This window comes from Bufo bufo, chromosome 3, assembly GCF_905171765.1.
Source record: "Bufo bufo chromosome 3, aBufBuf1.1, whole genome shotgun sequence".
NCBI lineage: Eukaryota > Metazoa > Chordata > Amphibia > Anura > Bufonidae > Bufo > Bufo bufo.
Window position 1 is genome coordinate 618329315 of NC_053391.1, and position 22851 is coordinate 618352165.

The 22851-nt window shown below is 43.9% G+C and overlaps 1 protein-coding gene across 1 annotated transcript in view; it reads left to right on the top strand.

Annotated features, from left to right (window-relative positions):
- Positions 1-1629: 1629 nt before the first annotated feature.
- Positions 1630-22851, top strand: part of LOC120996276 (stomatin-like) — a 71878-nt gene continuing 50656 nt past the window's right edge. Inside the window, exons 1-2 of the mRNA XM_040426091.1 lie at positions 1630-1665; positions 16241-16310. Of these exons, the coding sequence (XP_040282025.1) occupies positions 16247-16310 (64 nt within the window). The 5' untranslated portion in view covers positions 1630-1665; positions 16241-16246. The remainder of the gene's footprint in view (positions 1666-16240; positions 16311-22851) is intronic.

Sequence of the window (22851 nt, forward strand, 5' to 3'; positions counted from 1 at the left end):
TACCTTGAGGGGTGTAGTTTCTAGAATGGGGTCATTTTTGGGTGGTTTCTATTATGTAAGCCTCGCAAAGTGACTTCAGACCTGAACTGGTCCCTAAAAATTGGGTTTTTGAAAATTTCTTAAAAATTTTAAGATTTGCTTCTAAACTTCTAAGCCTTGTAACATCCCCAAAAAATTAAATATCATTACCAAAATGATCCAAACATGAAGTAGACATATGGGGAATGTAAAGTAATAATTATTTTTGGAGGTATTACTATGTATTATAGAAGTAGAGAAATTGAGACTTAGAAATTTGCAATTTTTTACACATTTTTGGTAAATTTGGTATTTTTTTATAAATAAAAATGAATTTTTTTTACTTCATTTTACCAGTGTCATGAAGTACAATATGTGACGAAAAAACAATCTCAGAATGTCCTGGATAAGTCAAAGCGTTTTAAAGTTATCAGCACTGGTCAGATTTTCAAAAAATGGCCAAGTCCTTAAAGGGGTTCTGCACTTTCATTTAACTGATGATCTATCCTCTGGATAGATCATCAGCTTCTGATCGGCGGGGATCCGACACCCGGGACCCCCGCCGATCTGCTGTGTCAGAAGGCAGCGGCGCTCCAGCAGCGCCGCGACCTCACTGTTTACCGCCGGGCCACCGGCCCACTGACGTCACGACTAGTATCAACTAGCGTGGGCGTGGCTAAGCTTCATTCAAGTGAACAGAGCTTAGCCGCGCCCACCCTAGTTGATACTAGTCGTGACGTCAGTGGGCCGGCGGCTCGGCGGTAAACAGTGAGAAGGCAGCGGTGCTCCAGCAGCGCCGCGGCCTTCTCACTGTTTACCGCCGGCCCACTGACGTCACGACTAGTATCAACTAAGGTGGGCGCGGCTAAGCTCTGTTCACTTGAATGGAGCTTAGCCACGCCCACGCTAGTTGATTCTAGTCGTGACGTCAGTGGGCCGGTGGCCCGGCGGTAAACAGTGAGAAGGTCGCGGCGCTACTGAAGCGCCGCTGCCTTCTGACACAGCAGATCGGCGGGGGTCCCAGGTGTCGGACCTCCGCCGATCAGAAGCTGATGATCTATCCAGAGGATAGATCATCAGTTAAATGAAAGTGCAGAACCCCTTTAAGGTGAAATAGGGCTGAGTCCTTAAGGGGTTAAGCAGACTGTGATTGTCTATTGTTGTGACTTAGATGAAGATCAGATCACATTTTATGACCAATTTGTGCAGAAATCCATATCATTCCAAAGGGTTCATATACTTTTTCTTGCAAATGTACCGGTATGTACCCAAAATGCTGCATTAAAAACTATAACTTGTCCTGCAAAAGATAAGGCCTCATAAAGGTATATTGATGAAAAAACAAAAAAGTTATAGCTCTTGGAATGCAATTTTGAAAAAAATGTGCGTGGTGATTCTGTAACACCTGACTCTAATGTACTGCTAGTACTGTTCCTGCGAGGTTAGTGTATGAGTCTATGGTGACTGCGGTCTCTATAGAAATGAATTCCCCTTTCTCAGTGGCGCTCTAAAACAAAGTGAATGATATCTGTGTTGGTGAAAACACACTCCTGTGTAAGAGGCGTGTACACATCATGGAAAAGAGGTTGAAGCAAGCAAAGGGCAGTCACACCTTCACAGCCCGAGGACTTCAAGCAGCTGCTGCATGTGAGTACATACAACTCAAAGTATAGCAAAGTCTGACATATTTGCTTTTGTATATTTAGAGCTAGCGTTAAAAGTTTTGCATGAAAGTTACCAGGGATAGGCTGATGTCTTTGTTAGAGATGAGCCAATCGCTTCAAGTCAACCGAATCAAAAGTGCTCCAATTGGCCTGAAAATTGGTGTATGATGCTCTGAGGTCTCCGAAGAGTCATAGTTTTCTCTCTAGTTGCTCACTTTTAAAAATGTTATACATTTTTTCCCCTCTCTCTACTTAAAATTTGTCTAAATCAAATTCCCCAAAATCCGTATTGTGGCGAAACTAACCTCGCCACTGGGTTTTAGAGGGGCCTGTTTGCCAGCCTCTTGCCTCAGGATTATGGCCCATATCCTAACTTTGAAGGAGAAGACAGACCGGCTGCACAGCCTAAATCTGTGGAACTGTTTTGGGCAGGAAAGCCATGCTTGCGGTCGGCCAAATGTGACTTCCATGGAATTCGGGAACCCCTGTTCGGATTTGGGTGATTCTTGGATATGTTGTTCACCCAGATCAGAGCTATCCATGGATGTATACATTATGGGGATGGGGAGTTGAGGTGTTATCTGTGTTTTGGGAAAAATGAGTGTTTTCTGTCTGTGAGTGATTAAGTTAGTCCATTATGTTTGGTAATTGTATCACAGGCAGAGCCCAATGTGTTTTGGTAATTGTTTTTTGTTGATTGCGTCAAAGACAATGACTATTGTATTTTGTTGATTGCGTTACAGACAGAGGGAAGGGGGTTTTGTGTACAATTGCTGGGAAGGTTTCAATACTGTAAATGCATCTGATTGGCTAAAATATCAGCTGTCACAGTCTTCTACAAGGACCGCAGGGGGAGTGCCCCTTGCTAGGAGACCTGCATAAAAGGCTGAAAAATAACCCATTAAAGAGTTCCTGTTTTACATTAATCATAGAGCCTCGTCTCATGTGTATGGGGATTGCTATACTCTGTATATTCCCCTGGCTATAACTACTAGCTCTTGTAAGAGCTGTTCCTGCTCTCTGGATTTAGGAGAGGTTCACCCACTAGAGCCTGGAGCCTTGTCGTAGGTCCAGGGTGGGTAGGAGACGGCGAGACCTCAACCAAGCTTCAGCGGTTCGTGGGGTCTGCAGTGCTTACGGTGTCAAGTGGAGTGCTTGGAGACCTCGGGAAGCACTAGGAGCATCCATCGACGGAGGTACCGGGTCGGGGTGCCAGGAGATCCGTTACACGTATATTCAAAAATTTGCCTTGAGCCTAATTTGTTTAGAATTGATTCATCTCTAGTCCTGGCACAACCATTTTAACCACCTCAGTTCCCCTTGCTTAAACACCCTTAATGACCAGACCACTTTTTACAATTCTGCACTACACTACTTTCACGGTTTATTGCTCGGTCATACAACTTACCACCCAAATGAATTTTACCTCCTTTTCTTCTCACTAATAGAGCTTTCATTTGGTTGTATTTAATTGCTGCTGACATTTTTACTTTTTTTGATATTAATCAAAAATGACCGAAATTTTTGCAAAAAAATGACATTTTTCACTTGCTGTTGTAACATTTTTCAAATAAAACTACATTTCTATATACATTTTTCTCTAAATTTATTGTTCTACATGTCTTTTATAAAAAAAAAAATGCAATAAGTGTATATTTATTGGTTTGGGTAAAAGTTATAGCGTTTACAAACTATGGTGCAAAAAAATTAATTTACGCACTTTGACTTTCTGAGCACCTGTCATGTTTCCTGAGGTTCTACAATGCCCAGACAGTAGAAACACCCCACAAATGACCCCATTTCGGAAAGTAGACACCCTAAGGTATTCGCTGATGGGCATAGTGAGTTCATGGAAGTTTTTCTTTTTTGTCACAAGTTAGCGGAAATGGATATATATTTTTTTTCTTACAAAGTCTCATATTCCACTAACTTGTGACAAAAAATAAAATTTTACATGAACTCACCATACCCCTAACGGAATACCTTGGGGTGTCTTCTTTCTAAAATGGGGTCACTTGTGGGGTATTTATACTGCCCTTGCATTTTAGGGGCCCTAAAGCGTGAGAAGTAGTTTGGAATCCAAATGCGTAAAAATGCCCTGTGAAATCCTAAAAGTACTCATTGGAATTTGGGCCCCTTTGCGCACCTAGGCTGCAAAAAAGTGTCACACATGTGGTATCGCCGTACTCAGAAGAAGTAGGGCAATGTGTTTTGGGGTGTATTTTTACATATATCCATACTGTGTGTGAAAAATTTCTCAGTAAATGACAACCTTTCCCATTTTTTTATTCAAAGTTGTCAATTTACAGATATTTCTCTCACCCAGCATGGGTATATGTAAAAATACACCCCAAAACACATTGCCCTACTTCTCCTGAGTACGGCGATGACACTTTTTTGCAGCTAAGATGCGCAAAGGGGCCCAAATTCCAATGAGTACCTTTATGATTTCACAGGGCATTTTTACGCATTTGGATTCCAAACTACTGGGGTATGGTGAGTTCATGTAAAATTTTATTTTTTGTCACAAGTTAGTGGAATATGAGACTTTGTAAAAAAAAATTTAAAATCTGTTTCCGCTAACTTGTGCCAAAAAAAAAATCTTCTATGAACTCGCCATGCCCCTCACGGAATACCTTGGGGTGTCTTCTTTGTAAAATGGGGTCATTTTTGGGTTATTTATACTGCCCTGGCATTTGAGGGGCCCTAAAGCGTGAGAAGTAGTTTGGAATCCAAATGCGTTAAAATGCCCTGTGAAATCCTAAAGGTACTCATTGAAATTTGGGCCCCTTTGCGCATCTTGGCTGCAAAAAAGTGTCGCTCATGTGGTATCGCCGTACTCAGGAGACGTAGGGCAATGTGTTTTGGGGTGTATTTTTACATATACCTATATTGTGTGTGAGAAATATCTCTGTAAATGACAACTTTTTACATTTTTTTATACAAAGTTGTTGATTTACAGAGATATTTCTCACACACAGTATGGGTATATGTAAAAATACACCCCAAACCACATTGCCCTAATTCTCCTGAGTACGGCGATACCACATGAGTGACACTTTTTTGCATCCTAGGTGCGCAAAGGGGCCCAAATTCCAATGAGTACCTTTTAGGAGGGCATTTTTAGGCATTTGGATTCCAGACTTCTTCTCACGCTTTAGGGCCCCTAAAATGCCAGGGCAGTATAAATACCCCACATGTGACCCCATTTTGGAAAGAAGGCATGGCGAGTTCATAGAAGTTTTTTTTTTTGGCACAAGTTAGCGGAAATAGTTTTTTTTTTTTCTCACAAAGTCTCCCTTTCCGCTAACTTGTGACAAAAAGTTAAATCTTTCATGGACTCAATATGCCCCTTAGCGAATACCTTGGGGTGTCTTCTTTCCAAAATGGGGTCATTTGTGGGGTGTTTGTACTGCCCTGGCATTTGAGGGTCTCCGCAATCATTACATGTATGGCCAGCATTAGGAGTTTCTGCTATTCTCCTTATATTGAGCATACGGGTAATGAGATATTTTTTTTCCGTTCAGCCTCTGGGCTGAAAGAAAAAATGAACGGCACAGATGTCTTCATTCGCATCGATCAATGTGGATAAAAAAATCTCTGCCAAAAAATGTGCAAAAAAAAAAAGAGGGGAAAGGCGTCTGCCAGGACATAGGAGCTCCGCCCAACATCCAAACCCACTCAGCCCGTATGCCCTGGCAAACCAGATTTATCCATTCACATCAATCGATGTGGATGAATAAATCATTGCCGGAATTTTTTTTTATATATTTTTTTTATATACAAAGTGTTTGCCAAAGCATATGAACACTGCCCCTCAGCTCATAAGCCTCGGCAAACGTATATTTTTTACTGCAGAGGAGAAATCTCGTCTTGCAGCGCCGCATACACCGACTTTTGTGTAATCTGACAGCAGCACAATGCTTCTGTCAGAATGCACATCAGTGCTGCAGCAGGTTGTTGACCGCTTGGTCCACCTAGAAGGTAAAAAAAAAAAACAGGCAGCAACGCAATAAATTTATTAACATTATCTTTATATAACATTTGAAACAGAACATTAACTTTTATAAACTTTATTGAACTTTTGGAACATTAACTTTTTTGCTTACCTGTGATTTATTTTTTATTTTTTTACCTTTTAGAGGACAAACCTCTCCTTCCCCATGGGACAATGTGCAAAGGGCAAATCGCCCAGAGATGTGGCGAAGTACATTATGCACTTTGTTCCAGGTGAAAGGAGAGGTTTGCAGCAGCTCTGTGTGAAAGGGCCCTAAGACCCCTGTGTGCCTGTCCTGTGTCACGCAATCCCTATACTAAGTGTACCTGTGTGTGGTACTTCCGGAAACACTCCCCTAAGCATAGGGCAGGGTGGTCAGGCCACTCAGGACAGAAATAGCGGGTGTCACGCCTTATTCCACTCCTGCTACAGACACGACATCTTTTTCAGGGTGACGCTTGGTTTGAGGTACCAGCAACGACATTGGGGAAATGTCGCTCGTGTAGACGGCTCACTACACTGGTGGTTGGGGCCACGGAACCTCCTGGATACAGGAGGTTCTCGATGATCTCTTCCTGAAATTTGAGGAAGGATCCTGTTCTCCCAGCCTTACTGTAGAGAACATAACTATTGTACATAGCCAATTGAATTAGGTATACAGACACCTTCTTATACCAGCGTCTGGTCCTGCGGGAGAGTAAATAAGGAGCCAACATCTGGTCATTGAAGTCTACCCCTCCCATGAGCAAATTATAGTCGTGGACCGAGAGGGGCTTTTCAATGACACTGGTTGCCCGTTCAATTTGGATTGTCGTGTCTGCGTGAATGGAGACAAATGGCTTGTCTCTCCATTTCACCGCGAGCAGTTCTTCGTTAAACAAGGCAGCCCTCTCTCCCCCCTTGCAAGACGGGTGGTAACGAGCCGTTGGGGGAAGCCCCGGCAACTAGGTCGCGCGGTGCCACAGCAGCCAATCCGTTCTAGAAACAAATGCCTGAGAAGGGGCACACTTGTGTAGAAATTGTCCACATAAAGGTGGTACCCCTTGCCAAATAAGGGTGACACCAAGTCCCAGACTGTCTTCCCACTGCTCCCCAGGTAGTCAGGGCAATCGACCGGCTCCAGGGTCTGATCTTTACCCTCATAGACACTAAATTTGTGCATATAGCCTGTGGCCCTTTCACAGAGCTTATACAATTTGACCCCATATCGGGCGCGCTTGCTTGGGATGTATTGTTTGAAGCCAAGGCGCCCGGTAAAATGTATCAGGGACTCGTCTATGCAGATGTTTTGCTCAGGGGTATACAAATCTGCAAATTTGGTGTTAAGGTGGTCTATGAGGGGCCGAATTTTGTGGAGCCAGTCAAAAGTTGGGTGGCCTCTGGGACGAGAGGTGCTGTTATCACTAAAGTGCAGGAAACGCAGGATGGTCTCAAATCGTGTCCTGGACATGGCAGCAGAGAACATGGGCATGTGATGAATTGGGTTCGTGGACCAATATGACCGCAATTCATGCTTTTTTGTCAGGCCCATGTTGAGGAGAAGGCCCAGAAAAATCTTAAGTTCGGAAACTTGGACGGGTTTCCACCCGAAAGACTGGGCATAAAAGCTTCCCGGGTTGGCGGCTATAAATTGAGTGGCATACCGGTTTGTTTCTGCCACGACTAAGTCAAAGAGCTCCGCAGTGAAGAACAGCTCAAAAAAACCCAGTGCCGATCCGATCTGAGCTGTCTCAACCCGAACTCCAGACTGGGCGGTGAAAGGGGGAACTACTGGTGCGGCTGAAGATGGGGGCTTCCAATCAGGGTTTGCCAGCACCTCAGGGACTCTACGTGCCTGTCTGTGCGGTGGCTGCGACGGGGGATCTACTGCACGTGCCACCGTACCAGCTTCAACTGCCCTTCTGGTGCTCACCACTTCACCATGTTCTACGGCAGTGCTGGTACTAGGTCCAGGATGGGCTGCGCTGCTGGTGTATGCCTCACCACGTAATCCGACAGCGCCAGCCCCACTCTGCTGCCCTTGAAGCGGATCCTGCGCAACCTGTGGTCTAGCAACACGGGGCCGGGTACGCCTGGTGGTATCAGGGACCTCAACCTCATCGTCCGAACTTTGGGTCAGACTGCCACTGCTTTCTACAGGTTTGTATTCTGACCCGCTGGATTTGTCAGATGAGTGTTCCCATTCCTCATCCGACTGGGTCAGAAGCCTGTAGGTATCTTCAGAAGAATACCCCTTACTTGCCATTTGGTCAACTAAATTTAGGGGGTATTCCCTGAGACTACCCAAGAAAAAAAGCAAGCCTGTCTTACAAATGGGAGGCTAGCGAAGTACAGGAAGCCGCTGCGATTGATAAAAAATATCAAAACTGATTTTTTTTATCGCCGCAGCGCTTGTGCAGTGATAAATTTTTTATTTTTTTTTTATTTTTTTTGTCACTGCAGCGGCGTGGGTGAACGCACGTGTGGGCGACCGATCAGGCCTGATCGGGCAAACACTGCGTTTTGGGTGGAGGGCGAGCTAAGGTGACACTAATACTATTATAGATCTGACTGTGATCAGTTCTGATCACTTACAGATACTATAAAGTACCAATGCTGATTAGCGATACGCTAATGCAGTGGGCTGGGTGCTAACTGAAGCTAACTACCTACCAAAGGGGCCTAAACTAACCTAAACCTAACAGTCAATACTGGTGGGAAAAAAAATGTGACAGTTTACACTGATCACTTTTTTCCCTTTCACTAGTGATTGACAGGGGTGATCACGGGGTTAATTGGGGTGATGGCGGGTGATCTGGGGCTAAATATGTAGTGCTTGGTGTACTCACTGTGATCTGTGCTCTCTTCTGGGACCAACCGACGAAAAGCAGAGAGCACAGAAGCCATTTAACACATTATATTTATAAATATAATGTGTTATATGGCTGGTGGTTCGTTATTTTAAAAGTCACCAACCTGCCAGCGCTGATCATTGGCGTCTCGCGAGATGACGCGTGTATGCGTCCAGGAGGAATAACCTGGCCGCCCGCAGGACGCATCCCTGCGTTAGGCGGTCGGGAGGTGGTTAGGCATCGTAGTGACCGTGTACTGCAGCTCCGTACAAGCTCCAAGTTGTACTCCTAGAAGGATTTATATACAGTAACCATATTTGCAGTCTGAGTGTTTCCGTTATTTTTTCTACAGTAGCATTTCTACTGTGTGGAATTAAAGATTTTGCAGTAATTGTAGAAACAGTTGTTACCATAGTGTGATCTATGTGTGAGGTTTGGTTGCAATTTTTGTCCTTTTGACTTCAATCATTGAAAAAAATTCAGAACCCCCCCCCCCCCCCCCGCAAAAATCTTCAGTTCATAATAGAACCCCTGAAGAATGTTTCTTTTCCTGAGGAACCCCTACTCTCATTGCAGGTCTTATGGTGTGTTCCAGGTATACAGAGATACAGTGGTTAGAACTTACCAAAAATGGCCCAATGAAGGGCAACCAGTGCACCGGAGACAGGATGATGGCTCCCAAATCTCACTAGTGTGTGCAGGGAGTGAAGGCTAGCCTGTGTGGTCTGATGCTTAGGAAGATCTTCTGGAGCACAAATTGCTGAAACATACTTGGACTTATTAGACTCCCTAGGAGCGGATAGAATGAGAAATGTTTCCCCGAGGTGTAGAGAGGTTTTGGGTATCACTGGGTGTAGGAAGTCTATGCCTGTCTGGGATAATGTCTGTTTATGGGAGTTTAGTGGACTGGTGGGCTTTTATCGTTGGATTCCAGTGGTTGTTAAATGTGTATATCATCTGTATGACAATGAGACATGTAAGGCTGGGTTCACGTTTTTTCCCATCTGTTTAACGTATACAAAAAAGGTATATATTAAACGGTGGCCTCCGACTGATGCCATACAGTGCCATCTGTTCACCACAGAGTTCCAAAACATATACGTTTTTTATCGTACTCTGCAGGATACAAGAACGAGGTGTGCTGTGTTTTTGTATCTTTTTTTTCTAACATAAATGTCAAACGGAGGCATAAAACGTGCTGTAAACCCAGCCTAAGACATTCCAGGTACTGTAAGAATTTAACCTTCAGCACTCTTCTTTTTACAAATGTGCAGCTCTGGGGTGTGCAGCTCAAAGTCAGCATCGTGTTACCCCTTTAATGGCTTCTGGCTTGGCTATTACTAGTGCCACTAATTCTTGTGGTTTGATTTCATTAGCTTATCAGAAATTATTGGAGGGGTGTTTAGAGAAGCCTCTGTGTGGTTTAAAGGAGAAATGGGAGGCAGATGTGGGGCCAATTTCTGGTGACACATGTGCGGCCATATTGTGGGTCTCTTAGCGTACTATGTAGGGTTTATGGAACCCTATTACTTTTATGTAAAAAGGGTATTAGAACAGATGCTGAGTGCAGATATTGAGCATATGCCATAGGCATGCTCGACACTTACAGATTTCTGGGAAAAAGTATATGATTTCACGCACAGCAAACCTCACGTTTACAACTTTTTTAACCTCAATGTGCCTAAATCTAGGCAGAGGTGGCATTTCTACACAGCCCCCACCATTTTTACAAAAAGAGGGTATGGCGAGGGAGGGGTGGGGCCAGTCTTCTGGTGTAAAGGAAGACAAATCTATGGCAGCTCAGAGCTGCTGTACATTTCAGTTTAGGCACCCGGACTGTCAGAGGATGCTGCTAATTTGTGACGAGTTGTGCGCCTCATCATAAATGAAGCGCATCCTCTGGCAGTGCAGGGAATATCATAGATTAGCATTTTATGCTGGTCTATAATCAATTGCCTCTCATGGTGTTTGATCTTAGGATTCCTAATAAACCCCTGCGTGGGCTGTTGGGTTATATAGATGACCTCCCAATAGACAGTGGTGAAATTTGCTGTTGCTAAGGTTCTGTATCAAGCCCAGAAAGCCCTGGCTAAACACTGGCTACATCCTATACCCCCCCAGATTGATGAGGTGACAGGAGTGCTGAAAGGGGAGTGTACCTGAAGAGATGCACTCTCTAAATTTTAGAAGCAATGGGTTAGTTGGATAGATTCGGCAGAGTAAGCATCAGAGAACTAGAATCCTCCTGACATAATGAACCACTGCTAATTTATTTCGATAATGTTGATTTGTAATTTTCAGTGGATATATATAATGTGGTGTACATGAGTATATATTGTAAATGGGGGCTGGAGGTTGCAAAGACCTTAGGGTGGAGGGGAGGGCAAAATAGCCATTTACCATCATTGCGCCCGGTACTCACAAAGAATTGAGCTTCGTGATGACGCATTTTGAACTTCGCTCATCTCTACTGATGACCTATCCTCAGTATACGTCATCAGTATCTGATTGGTAGGGGTCTGGCACCTGGGCCCCCACCGATCAGCTGTTTGAGAAGGCACCGGTGCAGTAGAGAATTTTTCAAGTACATGAGCCTTAAGTAGAATACATTTTTTATTTTAAAAGTCTCCTCTGCCTCAGCCATTCTATCCGGCTTCTATCAGATAAAACTTGAACAGGTGCTTGATAAATATGGCGCTCATTCTGAACACCATGGGGGAGGTTTATGAAGGCTGGGGTTCCCATAAGCCAGTCTTGATCTCCTGTGTGTTGGAGTGAGATGCACCAAATTTATTATTGCTAGTTAAAGTGGAATTCCAGTTTTTATATATATTTTTTCTTTTATTTGCTTATATAATAGGAAAAATACAGTTTTCTAATATACATGTATTTAAAATTCAGCATACCTACCTTACTTATATCGGACATATACAGTATAAGACAGTTGACCCCTATATGCAGTAGAATGGTATAGCCCATGTATCAGTCCTGTGTAATGTATCCATGGCCTCACTGAAACATCCATAGCATTAGTCATGTGACAGTCTGTAAATCATATAACCCCTGACAGTCAGTAAGCACTTGTTACCTGACACACACCTCCCAAGTGTCCCTCTTTTGGAGGGACAGTTCCTCTTTTTGACCCAGGTTCCTCTGTCCCTCTTTGAACCTTAAATGTTCCTCTTTTTGACCTGAACAATTAGTGCTTAAATGTGGATTAATAAATTAACTAAATTGCTCCTTACTAAAGTGTCTGTACGGTCTGTACCGATGCAGTAGGGAATTATATACATACATTATCCATTGTTCTCCTTGGACTACTTTCGGTAAGGACCACCATACTGCAAACACCCCACAAGACCAGTCATTTTGGAGATGCTCTCATCCAGTCACCCAGACACCGCAATTCTCCCTGTCAAAGTCACCTTAGGCTGGGTTTACACATTGCTACATTGCGCCACGCTGCAAATTATCACATGGCAAAACTGCATGTGTTCTACGATGTGGTTTTCGGCCAGGCGGTCTTTGCAAACACCTGTAAAAACAGCCCCTTTGCAACACTGCACCAAACGCATACGATTTGCTGACCAGTAATTGACCATGTGGTGCACTGCTGCGACATGTAAACCCAGTCTCGCTCTTACCTTAGTAGATCCCACCACTGACACAGGAGTCATTGACATGAGATAATCAATGTTATTTCATTTGGTTTCAGTGTTATGGCTGATTGGTGTTTACACAGGCAGACAGGTGCTGTGGGGATGCCCCTTTTTTTAATCTCAGCCCCTTCTGTCTCTGTGTGTCCCTTCTGTAGTTTTGTGTCTCTCCCCCCCCCCCCCCCTCTTTATGTCCTCTTGTCATTTGTGTTGCTGTCACCCCCTGTCACCCCCTGTATTGTCACCGGGGCAGTGGAGAACTTAGCTGGTGGGATGGGTGACTCCTGTCAAGTTCTGTTCACTTCTCCTCTAATTAAATCTGCTGTGAGGTGGAGGTCCAGACCAAACACCAAGAGGTGCGGGTAACGCGCACTCATTGGTGGCCACTAAATTAATAGTCCTATTTACCTCACATTTCTAGTACCTCACATTTCTAGCATGCCACTAGGAGGGCCACTTACCACTCACTAACAGTGGGGACACTCTGCTGTTATTGATGCTGCCATACATCTGACCACTCACTGACTATGGGGACACTCTGGCTAATTTTATGGGAGGTTAGTGCTTGTGTTTTAGGGGCATGTCCATGACAGCTCAGACAGGTTCATACAGGTAATACACACAGGGAGATCATCCACAGTCCTCAGTTCTGCCCACAGATAACACAGTAGAGATGATTGCTGGCAGCACATGTGCAAATGTATTACAAGAGAGGGAAGCCTCCTCCCCCCAGTGCTGGACAGCAGTCCTCTCCCCTGCAGCCCTGACCTGGTGCAGACACTGACCTCTCCTCCTCCTCGCAGTGCTGGACAGCAGTCCTCTCCCCTGCAGCCCTGACCTGGTGCAGACACTGACCTCTCCTCCTCCTCCCAGGTCTGGACAGCCATCTTCTCTCCTGCAGCCCTGACCTGGTGCAGACACTGACCTCTCTTCCTCCTCCCAGTGCTGGACAGCCATTCTCTCCCCTGCAGCCCTGACCTGGTGCAGACACTGACCTCTCTTCCTCCTCCCAGTGCTGGACAGCCATTCTCTCCCCTGCAGCCCTGACCTGGTGCAGACACTGACCTCTCCTCCTCCTCCCAGGTCTGGACATCCATCTTCTCTCCTGCAGCCCTGACCTGGTGCAGACACTGACCTCTCCTCCTCCTCGCAGTGCTGGACAGCCATTCTCTCCCCTGCAGCCCTGACCTGGTGCAGACACTGACCTCTCCTCCTCCTCGCAGTGCTGGACAGCCATTCTCTCCCCTGCTGCCCTGACCTGGTGCAGACACTGACCTCTCCTCCTCCTCGCAGTGCTGGACAGCCATTCTCTCCCCTGCAGCCCTGACCTGGTGGAGCTACTGACCTCTCCTACTCCTCCCAGTGCTGGACAGCCCTCCTCTACCCTGCAACCCTGGTCTGGTGGAGACCTCTCCTCCTTACATGTGGAAGCCACTTCTCCAGTGCAGGAGCTGAAGAAACCTGCTCTGCACATCCACAGACTGCCATCACAGACTCACTTAGGGCAGAAACTATGTAGGCGGAGCCAACTCCTCCCTCCCTACCAGTGATTGGTAGTTTGGGTAAAGCTGCCTGTGTGCAGCACATCGATTGGCTGGAACACTTCACAGGTCCTGTCCTGCTTCTTCCCCTTACTGGCTGTACGGCAGGTCCTTTCTCTTCTGCTTCTCTCTTCTCATTGGGTCAGGAGAGCTGGTGTTCCAAGGCCAAATTCGGACCGCGGTCCGCCAGCTGAGTACCCCTGCTCTAAAGAAACATCTTTTAGCAAATAAGGCAGTGGAAAAATGGCCCAAGGGTCATTGAAAATGGTTTAGGCAGAAACCCTTCTGTCCTGTGGGGGGCCTGGTTTGATCCTTACTTTGGGGCCCTTACTTCTCTATGTATGCCATTGACTGGGTGGGCCCGTATTGCAGCCCGCAAACAGCGGTCCTACGGTCAGTGCCCGTGCATTGCGGACCGCAATTTTGTGGTCCGCATCATGGGCCCATTCGGCACGCGTTCGAGTACAGTACATGAGCCTTAAGTAGAAGAAATGTTTACTTTTAAAAGTCTCCTCTGCCTCAGCCATTCTATCCGGCTTCTATCGGATAAAACTTGAACAGGTGCTTGATAAATATGGTGCTTATTCTGAACACCAGGGGGGAGGTTTATGAAGGCTGGTGTTCCCATAAGCCAGTCTTGATCTCCTGTGTGTTGGAGTGAGATGCACCTAATTTATTATTGCTAGTTAAAGGGGAATTCCAGTTTTTCTTTTCTTTTTTTCTTTTATTTGCTTATATAATAGGAAAAATACAATTTTCTAAGGGTACTTTCACACTAGCATTTTTCTTTTCCGGTATTGAGTTCCGTCCTAGGGGCTCAATACCGGAAAAAAACTGATCAGTTTTATCCTACTGCATTCTGAATGGAGAGCATTCCGTACAGTATGCATCAGGATGCATCAGTTCAGTCCCTGTATACATCTGTTTATACACAGACACTGACAGACATGATGGGATACTGCTGCAGGTGGTAATACTGTATATACTGTGCATGTTCTGCTCCCCAATACTTTACTATTCACCTGTTAGATACCTGGGAAGTTAACAGAAAGCTGGTCACACGACGGCTCATAGGACTAACGCCATGTTTAGTCCTATCCAGCTCTCCTATGGATGCATTTTACAGGCTGTACCATTTTTTTTCTGTAGGGACAGGCTACTGTATGATTATAATATAGGTCTGTGAGCAAAATATTAAATAGATGTATGTTAGAAAATTGCCCAACATCTTATTTTCTACATCAAATATTTTATAATTAAAACTGAAATACCACTAATAAATTAGCAGCATCTCTGGCCCTCCATGTGCCAAAAACTCAAATCTACGCCACCAGTTTCTGGCATTAGTTATAGTGAAGGAAGCCCCGTCACCTCCCCTAAACCCCACCCCTTTTCTTGCCACTTTTCTAAAGCTCAAACAGTCACAAATTATGGTGCAAATATGCCATGCATCATAGTTTGCAACTTTTTTATGCCACAATAGTGACGTAAAAGGTTTTATAAATGCCCCCCATATTTCTCAATGCATTTACACCAGGCAATTGACATGAATCAATTGATACATCTCCTCTAGAGCTCTAAATAGGCAGTTTCCTTCACACAGTGTATTATAAAACCACTAGGTAGAGCTCAGTGCATAGGAATTTATACAGTTCTCATTGATATCAGTGGAAGCTGTATATAATTTATTTGCATTGAGCTCCCCCCTACTGATGGGTGCCAGAAAATGCAGTGAATATTTGTTGGGAACAGGAGACGTCGTTTATCCCTGTCCCCTCTCCCAATAGGGCCCATAGCAATTATGTGGTGTGCCTCCATGGTAGGTACATTACTGGTTCCTTAAAGATTATGTACACCTTTTGGGGGCAAGTTTTTTATGTTTGCATTTTATTCATTTTTAAAAATAAAGTTCTGTTCTGTCACAAAGGGTTAACTGTTTTTCAAGCTTTGTGAATAATACTTTTTGCTTTCACTTTGTGCCGGTCATCTAATAAACCTTATCTCTACATTACTAAAAGGTCATAAACACTTATTTAAGCCATATTTTTATCAGTAAAATAAGAATTGAGCTATAAAGTCATAGATTAGTGACAAGGAGCCATCAGCTGAGCTGCTTGATGGAACAGTGAAAATTCAGATCCTGCTACTAGACAAACTCAAGCCTGCACAAAGACAGGGGTTCAAAATTTGTAATAAAGACCAATTGAATAAATTAATTTTAGCTCAAAATGAGTATAATGCAATAATAATAATAATAATAATAATAATAAATTGCCCCCAAAGGTGTACATAGCTTTTAAAAGCATCTGTCACCAGTCTTCACAAAACAAACTGCATACATTAATAAATAGATTACTGATGACCCTGGTGGACTCACCTTGAAAATCCATGTGAAAATTAGAGATGGTTATGTCCTCCAGTCTCATCAGGTCTAAGATCTATTTAATAATGTACATATTATTGTAACCTTGTGATATCTAATTCTGAATAATGTCAATCATTCATCAAAATATAATCTTTGTCATCTGAACAGGTCACCATGGAAATGAACACAGAGTCTCACGTTCCTGAGCACAAGAGGCAGTCAAAAGTTGAGTTGGTTGGTAAGTGCCTTCTGCTGCTCATGTGTGACTTTGATGACATCTACTATAGGGTTGCCTATAACTTTTTCTCTCATTGAAGGATCGATGAGGTGAGTGTGAGCGGTTTTTTAGAGGCTAATTGAACAAGAGGAGAATCACTTGTAATTTTTCAGAGTGGATTTTCAACCCGCAAAGTGTGAGAGATTAGACAAATCTCATGTACACTCTGTCTTTTTAAGTAGGTGCAGAAATTGACCTGCTGTGCGAATTCTGAAATATGCAGATTTCACCCTTTTCAATGGAAGAAGCTCTCTCTGAAACTCTCCGCATTGATTATCAGGACGGGCAGTGTAAACGTGATCACGCCTAGGTCTGTCAATCAAAGTGCAGGGGGAGTGGCAGTTGCGGAGAGAGCTGAGCCTCCTGTAACGGTAACGCCCCGTTGCTCCTAGAGGCTTATTTGCATATATTAAAACTTTATTTTTCTTAGAAATGCCGGCACATATGAACAACACAGATTCCTTCAGCTGCCAAGCGCACATGCAATAGGTCAGTCAGTTTCACACGTGCAAATCTGCTGACAGATGCCCTTTAAAGAAACACCCCAGCAGGGGCGTAGCTATAGGGGATACAGAGGTAGCAGTCTTTACCGGGCTCAGGAGCCTAAGGGGGCCAAAGACCCTTATGCCACATAAGAAGACACCTGCATTATATAAAGTGCATGATGGTCAAGTTACACCTCTGGCTGGAGGAAAGGGGTTAGGTCAAGAATTTGGCATGGGGGGAGGGGGTTGCCGTTTCAGTTTTTTCCTCAGGCAGCAGGAAGGCTATGTGCTCCCCTGACCCTGGCCACAAAGCACTGAGGGAAGGGGGGCCCAACCTGAACTCTTGCACCGGGGCCTATGAGCCTTCAGCTACGCCCCTGCACTCCAGGGTTTGTTTTTTGCCTAGAATACTGGTGTTGAGTTAGCAATATATGTAAAATAAAAAAAACAAAAACAAAGTAGTCATGAATCTGATGCAGATAAGCAGGGCCGGGCATATTTCCTTGATACTATTCATTGTTCTTGTTAATCAGCTGAGAGGAACATGTTGCTTCATGTTTAGGGTTTAGAATTATTTTTGCTTAGGTATAAAATCATTAGAGGGACAAAAATGAAAAAGGCTGCGGCTAAGAGAACAAGTTCCAGGCTCACTGCTTGTAATTATGTGCAAACAGAAGTTAAAAAGATTATTTTTTAGCCAGGGTTAAATAGAGATGTTAACAGTACAGCGTATCATGAAACATGGCAGCCAGTCACAGGAAGAAGGGAGGGGCTTAATACAGAGTCTGACTACAGGGAGACAGCAGGGACAAACTTCAAACAGCAAACACATTGCAATATCAGCAATAAAACATATAAAACCACAAACACATGGGACATAACAAGAGCATGCATGTCTTTCCCTTGCTAGTGGTTCCATACCCTCCCAAAAAGTAAGTTTGATATGTTATATGCAAATTAAGTGTAAAGGGCCCAGTGGGCGGTCCATGGTTCAGCAATGTTTTTGGTCAACAACCAGCCATGCTGTTGTACTCAGGACTACATGTTATCTGATATTTTTTCTAACCTTTGATATTACCCTTGCAGTATTTATGTTACTGTATTCCCTTTATATTTAATACATATATGTAAATGGTAACTATTTCTAACAAGTCAAGAGCTAACATTCTCCTGCAGCAGGAAATACCTGTATGTTCACATTCTGGAAATTCCGACTTCTTAAATATGTAAAGAATTTTCAGCAATCAAATAATAATGACATCTAGAAAGTGTATAGAAAAATATATCATAGTTAAAGGATTTGTCCGGGTTCAGAGCTCAACATGGACATATCCCCTTCTTCACCCAGGCAGCCCCTCTGAGTGGAGGATCTGAGGCTTTTTTGCTTACGTTTTTGTTTACATTTTTACACTGCTAGGTGGAGGCTTCTGCCTAGCAGTGTTGTCGGTGACATCATCGGCACCCCCCCCCCCCCCCCCCCTGTCAAAAAAACTGAAATAAGTGTCTCCCCATTGTAAATAATGTGTAACCACATTGCACGGACGGTCACAGTGACGCACCCAGTGACCCACTGTCCCACAGACTCAGGCTCTCACTCACAGCAGGCTTCTTTCTCAGCACTGCTCCGGGCGGGCGGTAACAGGCAGGCAGCGCGGTGCGTGACGTACAGTGAGTGAGCGCCGCCGCCCGCAGAGCCTGCCTGTGGGGGGACATTATTGGACATTATTTAGAAGATCACTATGGACATTATTTAGAATGGAGGCTGCTGTGGGTGTCATTATAACTGTATAATGTCTGATAGGCCTAGTCCTGAGTTATATTACCCTTCCCTGTATAATAATGTACCCTGATACCCCTTAGTTATACCCCAGCGGGGTAATATAACTAAGGGGTATCAGGGATGGGTACATTATTATACAGGGCATGGGCAGGGTAATATAACTCAGCTCAGGACTAGGCCTATCAGACATTATAGTTATAATGAGTAATGACACCCACAGCAGCCTCCATTCTAAATAATGTCCATAGTGATCCTTATTAAACTTAATGTCCCCCACAGTGACAGGGGCCACTTTCCCCCCCCCCAGACCATCCACAGTGTCCCCATTGTAAAAAAATTGTCAGGCTCGCCTCACAGTAGGCTTCTTTTCAGCATCAGCACTGCTCAGGGCGGGCGGTAACAGGCAGGCAGTGCGGCGCTCACTCACTCACTGTACGTCACGCGCCTGCGCCGCCTAGTGGGAGGAGTAGGCGCGTGACGTCAGTAAGTGCTGCCCGCACGTACCGGAGCTGTGGACACTGTAGATAAGAGTGAGAGGACTCGGCACTCGGGCGCAGGTCAGGCGAGATCTCAGAGGGAGGGAGCCAGGGCGCACGGCACGACAGTAATAACAGGCAGAGAAACGGCAAGAGGGCGCCCCTGCCGGCGCCCCCCTTCTGACAGCGCCCCGGGCGGCCGCCCGGCCTGCCCGCCCCTAGAAACAGCCCAGAGCCAACCCATTAGTGCCAGTGACGTCACAGAGCTCACTGCTAGGCGGAAGCCTCCACCTAGCATTCCCATAGTGAGACCTGGTACGTCACTGGATCTACTGAAAAAGCCCTTGCCATGCGCGATATGTGCAGGGCAAAGGATAGCATCGGAGCATGAAATTGGGTGAAGAAAGGGTTACATCCGCGTTCAGCTCTGAACCCAGACAACCCCATATTGTATATTCCTCTCTTCATGTATGTCCTAAATACAGTGGTGTACACAGAAGAGAAGGAGCCCCACAGAAAATATCAAAGTAGGCCCTCTGTTCTGTTTCATGAAACCACTGAGGCCAGTGATAGGCTGCAGAGGTCATATTTGTATATGGGAACGTCACAGCTGTATCCAGATATTCAAACACCTGAGGGAGAGGAGCCATGGTTCTGGAAGTGGCAGGGGTCCAATAAGTGAGTATAGTTTTTTTTGGTTATATCATTACACTCACTTTATTTTACCACATTATCAAAATATTTCATTTTTATTTATAAAAAATAAATAAAAAATTTACAAAATGACATTTTATTTTTTGGGGACCTTAGATGGCTTATTAGTTTAGAAGCAAATCTTAAAATTTTTAAGAAAATTTCCAAAACCCAATTTTTTACGGACCAGTTCAGATATGAAGTCACTTTGTGGGGCTTACATATTAGAGACCACCCATATATCACCCAATTTTAGAAACTACACCCCTCAAGCTATTCAAAACTGATTTTACAAACTTTGTTAACCCTTTAGGTGTCCCACAAGAATTAACCTCTTACGGACACATGACGTACCGGTACGTCGTGTGTAGTTCCGATCACCGCCGCCCGGCAATCAAACCGTCATCTCATCCCGCAAAAAATGAGACCCTATCTAAGATAATTGCCCAAAAACTGAAAAAACTATGGCTCTCAGACTATGGAAACACTAAAACATGATTTTTTTTGTTTAAAAAATGAAATCATTGTGTAAAACTTACATAAATAAAAAAAAGTATCATATTCGGTATCACCGCGTCCGTAATAACTTGCTCTATAAAAATATCACATGACCTAACCCCTCAGGTGAATACCGCAAAAAATTAAAATAAAAAAAAAAGGTGTAAAAAAAGCCTTTTTTGTCACATTACATCACAAAATGTGTAATAGCAAGCGATCAAAAAGTCCTACGCACCCCAAAATAGTGCCAATCAAACCGTCATCTTATCCCGCAAAAATCATACCCTACCCAAGATAATCGCCCAAAAACTGAAAAAACTATGGCTCTCAGACTATGGAAACACTAAAACATGATTTTTTTTGTTTAAAAAATTAAATCATTGTGTAAAACTTACATTTAAAAAAAAGTATACATATTAGGTATCGCCGCGTCTGTAATAACTTGCTCTATAAAAATATCACATGACCTAACTTGAGGGGTGTAGTTTCTAAAATGGGGTCACTTTTTTGGAGTTTCTACTCTAGGGGTGCATCAAGGGGGCTTCAAATAGGACATGGTGTCAAAAAAACAGTTCAGCAAAATCTGCCTTCCAAAAACCATATGGCATTCCTTTCCTTCTGCGCCCTGCTGCGTGCCCGTACAGCGGTTTACGACCACATATGGGGTGTTTCTGTAAACTACAGAATCAGAGCCATAAATATTGAGTTTTGTTTGGCTGTTACCCTTGCTTTGTAACTGGAAAAAAATTATTAAAATGGAAAATCTGCCAAAAAAGTGAAATTTTAAAATTGTATCTCTATTTTCCATTAATTCTTGCGGAACACCTAAAGGGTTAACAAAGTTTGTAAAATCAGTTTTTAATACCTTGAGGGGTTTAGTTTCTAGAATGGGGTCATTTTTGGGTGGTTTCTATTATGTAAGCCTCACAAAGTGACTTCAGACCTGAACTGGTCCTGAAAAAGTGGGTTTTTGAAAATTTCAGAAAAATTTCAAGATTTGCATCTAAACTTCTAAGCCTTGTAACATCCCCAAAAAATAAAATGTCATTCCAAAAATGATCCAAACATGAAGTAGACATGTGGGGAATGTAAAGTAATAACTATTTTTGTAGGTATTACTATGTATTATACACTGCGTGCAGAATTATTAGGCAAATAAGTATTTTGACCACATCATCCTCTTTATGCATGTTGTCTTACTCCAAGCTGTATAGGCTCGAAAGCCTACTACCAATTAAGCATATTAAGTGATGTGCATCTCTGTAATGAGAAGGGGTGTGGTCTAATGACATCAACACCCTATATCAGGTGTGCATAATTATTAGGCAACTTCCTTTCCTTTGGCAAAATGGGTCAAAAGAAGGACTTGACAGGCTCAGAAAAGTCAAAAATAGTGAGAGATCTTGCAGAGGGATGCAGCACTCTTAAAATTGCAAAGCTTCTGAAGCGTGATCATCGAACAATCAAGCGTTTCATTCAAAATAGTCAACAGGGTCGCAAGAAGCGTGTGGAAAAACCAAGGCGCAAAATAACTGCCCATGAACTGAGAAAAGTCAAGCGTGCAGCTGCCAAGATGCCACTTGCCACCAGTTTGGCCATATTTCAGAGCTGCAACATCACTGGAGTGCCCAAAAGCACAAGGTGTGCAATACTCAGAGACATGGCCAAGGTAAGAAAGGCTGAAAGACGACCACCACTGAACAAGACACACAAGCTGAAACGTCAAGACTGGGCCAAGAAATATCTCAAGACTGATTTTTCTAAGGTTTTATGGACTGATGAAATGAGAGTGAGTCTTGATGGGCCAGATGGATGGGCCCGTGGCTGGATTGGTAAAGGGCAGAGAGCTCCAGTCCGACTCAGACGCCAGCAAGGTGGAGGTGGAGTACTGGTTTGGGCTGGTATCATCAAAGATGAGCTTGTGGGCCTTTTCGGGTTGAGGATGGAGTCAAGCTCAACTCCCAGTCCTACTGCCAGTTTCTGGAAGACACCTTCTTCAAGCAGTGGTACAGGAAGAAGTCTGCATCCTTCAAGAAAAACATGATTTTCATGCAGGACAATGCTCCATCACACGCGTCCAAGTACTCCACAGCGTGGCTGGCAAGAAAGGGTATAAAAGAAGAAAATCTAATGACATGGCCTCCTTGTTCACCTGATCTGAACCCCATTGATAACCTGTGGTCCATCATCAAATGTGAGATTTACAAGGAGGGAAAACAGTACACCTCTCTGAACAGTGTCTGGGAGGCTGTGGTTGCTGCTGCACGCAATGTTGATGGTGAAAAGATCAAAACACTGACAAAATCCATGGATGGCAGGCTTTTGAGTGTCCTTGCAAAGAAAGGTGGCTATATTGGTCACTGATTTGTTTTTGTTTTGTTTTTGAATGTCAGAAATGTATATTTGTGAATGTTGAGATGTTATATTGGTTTCACTGGTAAAAATAAATAATTGAAATGGGTATATATTTGTTTTTTGTTAAGTTGCCTACTAATTATGCACAGTAATAGTCACCTGCACACACAGATATCCCCCTAAAATAGCTAAAACTAAAAACAAACTAAAAACTA